Source organism: Phaseolus vulgaris, chromosome 3 (assembly GCF_051622355.1).
Source record: "Phaseolus vulgaris cultivar YP4 chromosome 3, ASM5162235v1, whole genome shotgun sequence".
Classification (NCBI taxonomy): domain Eukaryota; kingdom Viridiplantae; phylum Streptophyta; class Magnoliopsida; order Fabales; family Fabaceae; genus Phaseolus; species Phaseolus vulgaris.
The window spans coordinates 8,560,559-8,564,771 of record NC_143500.1 but is presented as its reverse complement, the minus strand read 5'-3'; the positions used below and the strand labels follow the sequence as shown (position 1 = coordinate 8,564,771).

Here is a 4,213-nt window from a genome sequence, read left to right as displayed (position 1 = left end):
AAACACATACAATAACTCAATTCAATTAAGAATTAATAATTAAAAAATAAATAAACACATGCATAATTTACTCTAGCCAAAAATCAATTCACGTATAAATGAATTAAACAGAAAAAATCACCAAAAGTCGATCTAAGCCACCACGAATTTAGTGTAAATTAGTTGTGTAAAACTTGCACGATTTTTCCCTAAACTTTTAATAACTGAAGTCGTTTATGAGAGCTTTTTTATTATAGGAAAATTTGATAAACCATTATAATAATCTAATATTTTAAATTAAAAAATAAATTAAATATGATTAAAATATTAATTTATTTATATCATATAATATATAATATATAGTGGCAATATATCACCACCCTTTATTATAATATTATGTACTCTAATCTAAATAAAATTTCCAGACATTTAAATGATAAGACCAAGGAAGCCATTAAACAAACAAGTACAAATACAGTTGCTAACGTTTAAATTAAGTGATTACAACATAACACGTGGTTTCTTCCAGAAGGTGAAACCATTTAGTTATTTTGTTTGAAGTACGAGAAACTAAAAATGAAAAAACACATTAACATGATGAGGTGGAGACAGCTTTCAATTTTATTAGCAGCTGGCGCAAACCGACTCTAATCACCAACACTAGTTTCCTCAATCAGTCAGCAACGGTCCAAGTCATGTCATTCTCGAAGATCCAATGGCATACTTCGATCCGACCCGGACTCGACCCGAGAGCCACGAATGCACCGTGGGTGGGGCTCCATGCAGTGGTGTCCAAGTGACATATAGCAACACCGTGGTTAATCTTCGCCTTGGATTCGGGATCCAAGAGATCCGCTTCGTAGACCCGAACCTTAGGAACGGAGTGACAGTAGTAGAGGAGATAAGGGAACAAGCTCTGGTGGCAAGACACTGATTTGGTCACCTTGCCACCGTTCATTCCTTTGACCCGACCCACCATCACATTCTTGCTGAACCCGTTTACGTTCTGAGTGGTCCAAACTCCAACATTGTGACCCAAAACAGAGGTTGCAAAATCAATCATATCCTCCACAGACCCCACACAACGTTTGATCTCTCCCACGCTCGGTGCTCTCTCGCACTCACCCAGAGAATCCGTCATCATCTTCTCCATGGACGAGTTATCAGACACCTTAAACACGCTCTTCAGCTCCTCAATCTTTGAAGAAGAGAAGGGCAATTTCATCAGAATGGAGCGGGGAAGAAATGATCTTTGTGGCATTTTATCTCTTATATCTGGCATACCCATCACGCTTCCTTCCTTCAGCATGCTCTCGCGAAAGAACTTACCCGGTTCAACCCACCTTTTTACCAAACTGCCACCGAGATTTGAAGAAGAGGTGTTGTAAGAAGCGAAGGAAACACCCTCTTTGGCGTAGTCCTTAAAGGTAGCGTTGGTGTTGACGCCGTAGCCGGTGAAGCCAACCTTATGATCCCCTTCGGCTCCTTTGGCGTAGCCTTTGAAAGTGTCGGTACCTGGGTTGGCGGAGTTACCGTAGTTTTTGAAATCCACTTGGGTCCCTTCTTTGGTGTTCTTAGCATAGGATTGGAAGGTGTCGTCACCAACGTTGGACTGGTCCCTGTAGTTGGCAAAAGTCTCAGTGCCACCATGCGTTCCGTCTGCATAACTCTTGAAGGTTATTTCAGGGACGTTCATATCCACGCCATAGTTCGCGAACGTGTCGTTGGGACCCGTGCCTTTCGATCCGTAGTTCGTGAAACCAGAGGAGGCAACGTTGGAGTTTGTTCCGTAGCCAGTAAACTCGTTCTCAGCACCGGCGGAATTCTTTCCATAGCTCTGAAATGTCTGCCCGCCTGAGTTTCCGTCCTCGCTGTAGCGGGAGAACGACTGTGTCCTCCCAGCGGTGGAGTCGGAGTAGGTGGAAAACCGCAGGTCGGGGACGTTTGAATCGCTGGAGTAGTTTTTGAACTCACCGGAGCCTCCGGCGCTGTTGGTGCCGTACGTGTGGAAGCTCTGGTCGGCGACGTTGGTGCCGCTGGCATAGCCGGTGAAGGTTTCTTCGTGGCCGGCGGCTCCGCGGCTGTATCGACGGAAATCGTTGACAGGAATGCTGAGGAGGTCGTTGGAGTAGTTCTTGAAGGTGTCGATTCCGCCTCCTCTAGCCGTTCCGTAGTTGGTGAAGTTCTGGCCGTCGTTGTAGGTTTGAAAATTCTCGTCTTGGGTGTGTTTCTCCAGGCTTGGACGCACCTCCGGGAAGCAGAGAAGGTGAGCGGCGGAGCAGAACTCCGGCAAGCGCGTAGAGAGGGTGTTGGCGGCGGCAAGCTTTGCAAAAGTGGCGGTGTCAGCGGCGGTCATTGGGGAGGCCTTGGAAAGTAGGAATGAGGGCTTTGGCAAGGTGTTGCGGACATGGTTGTCCCAGTAGCGTGCCACAGAAGCCTTTGGAGTAAACGGGTTTTTATCTTGTATGTTGCGACCACCGAAAGCAACCTGCAGGCACACATGTTATACGTAAACATAAGACTATAACAGAATAAGAAAAAGTGCGTTTTGAAGCAATGAGAGTTAAGGGAAAGTGTGATTACAGTGAGTAGTGAGAGAAGGAGGAGGAGGAGAAAGAGAGTATTTATCATGTTGTTGTGCATGTGTTTTTTCTGCTTCTTCTTAGTGATTGAAGCGAGAAAGAAGTGGAGAATGTTGGTGGGATTTTGCAGAAATATATAGTAGTGAGGAGCTGGTAAGAGCTAGATGGTGGAGAGAGCAATCATGTGTTGAACGTGCAGAATGTATAAGATGATGAGGATGGCCCTTCTATCTTTGCTTTAATTATGTTATTGCTGCATGTTTAATGCTGGTAGTTCAAGGAGCCAAAATTATATCATAGCAAATTTACCCCACTTCAAAAGAGATAATCTTTTATGCTTTATGCTTTCTTTGTTTTAAGGAGGGAAACTACTGAATTTGAAGAAAGGAAAAAAAAGAACAAAAAAAAAAGAGATTTTTTCAACTAATTGATAAAAAAAATTATTTTAATTGATGAAATTGTATGATTATAATTTTATTTAAAATTAATAAAAAAAATTATTTATAAATATAAATTTAATATATTTCTAATTACATGCATAAATTACATATCAACATAAATTCGTATTAACAAATATAATTTATTTTCAACTATAATCTAAATTCAGTTTACATAGTACAGTTTCAACTCTTTTCTCATGCATATTCCATTTTAAAAAGATTTTGCTCCTAACAAAAAGTTCATAATCGATTTCCTCTAACGCTCGTGGCTTCAAATGGCAATCATATAACACTTTTCTTTAATTTATTTCCATGATAAAAAAAAACATAAATCTAGACTCTTAGTACATATAATTTCTAGTTAATGATCAAAGAGAACAAACAATTTTATAAACCTAAAAATAAAAAGATAATCGATTATAACAAATAAGGAGAATCAATTATGTTCAATAAAACAAAATTTAAAACATAAAATTCTCATTGTACAATTCGACCTTCCTAGTCTTTTTTTCCTCGTAAATGAAGAATGTTATCACATATCTTTTCAAATAAGTGAAAACAAACTAACATTCATCCACGTGTAATCCTTAATAGAAAAGAAAGTAAAATGGATAGAAAGATTATTATATTTTTTTCAATTAAAAAATAATAATTATAAAATGGTTTGGATAACAATATTGTTTTTTCATAACTTGAAACTTATGTCTTGTCACGTAAGTTATTTTGAATTTTGAATATTAAATTTATATATAAAGAAATAAATTATTAAATAAAAAAATTGTAAAAAGTTATTAGAGGTGGTATCAATTTAAATTTGTCAAAATATAAGATCTATAAAAACAAATAAATAAACTATACATTGGCATCCCTAGAGTTTCTTGTGATGGTTTATAGTAAAAAATAAATTTGTAATTAAATTATATAAAAATTATTAAAATAATAATATTGTTAGTTGTTAAGTGAAAGTAGGAAAAGAGTTAAATATAAAAATATCAAGATCCAAAATAAATTAACCGTTTTTGTTTAAAAATAAAAATTATCAATAAAAGAAGGGAAAACAGATAGTTTTTTAGGACAATAGAAAAAGCACTATAAATGTAAGTAAATATTTTAAATCATATGATAACAAAATATTGATGAACATAGTGGGCATGTGATCGTATATTGGACACATTTGAAATAGAAAAAACAAATATCGATGTAACAATATTT

The 4,213-nt window shown here is 37.1% G+C and overlaps 1 protein-coding gene across 1 annotated transcript; it reads right to left on the bottom strand.

The window, feature by feature from the left end:
- Nucleotides 1-433: 433 nt before the first annotated feature.
- LOC137806466 (polygalacturonase non-catalytic subunit AroGP2) lies at nucleotides 434-2,887 on the bottom strand. Its single transcript, XM_068606605.1, has 2 exons — nucleotides 2,563-2,887; nucleotides 434-2,467 (listed from the first exon to the last, which is right to left on the bottom strand). Exons 1-2 carry the CDS (start codon nucleotides 2,620-2,622, stop codon nucleotides 653-655), a joined length of 1,875 nt encoding a protein of 624 aa, XP_068462706.1. The 5' UTR covers nucleotides 2,623-2,887; the 3' UTR covers nucleotides 434-652.
- Between the last annotated feature and the right edge of the window lie 1,326 nt (nucleotides 2,888-4,213).

Bases quoted from the DNA above. Each gene is read 5' to 3' on its own strand.
- LOC137806466 (XM_068606605.1), bottom strand. From the start codon at position 2,622: ATGCACAACAACATGATAAATACTCTCTTTCTCCTCCTCCTCCTTCTC. The intron at 2,468-2,562 runs GTAATCACACTT...GTGTGCCTGCAG, and splicing joins TCCTTCTCTCACTACTCACT to GTTGCTTTCGGTGGTCGCAA.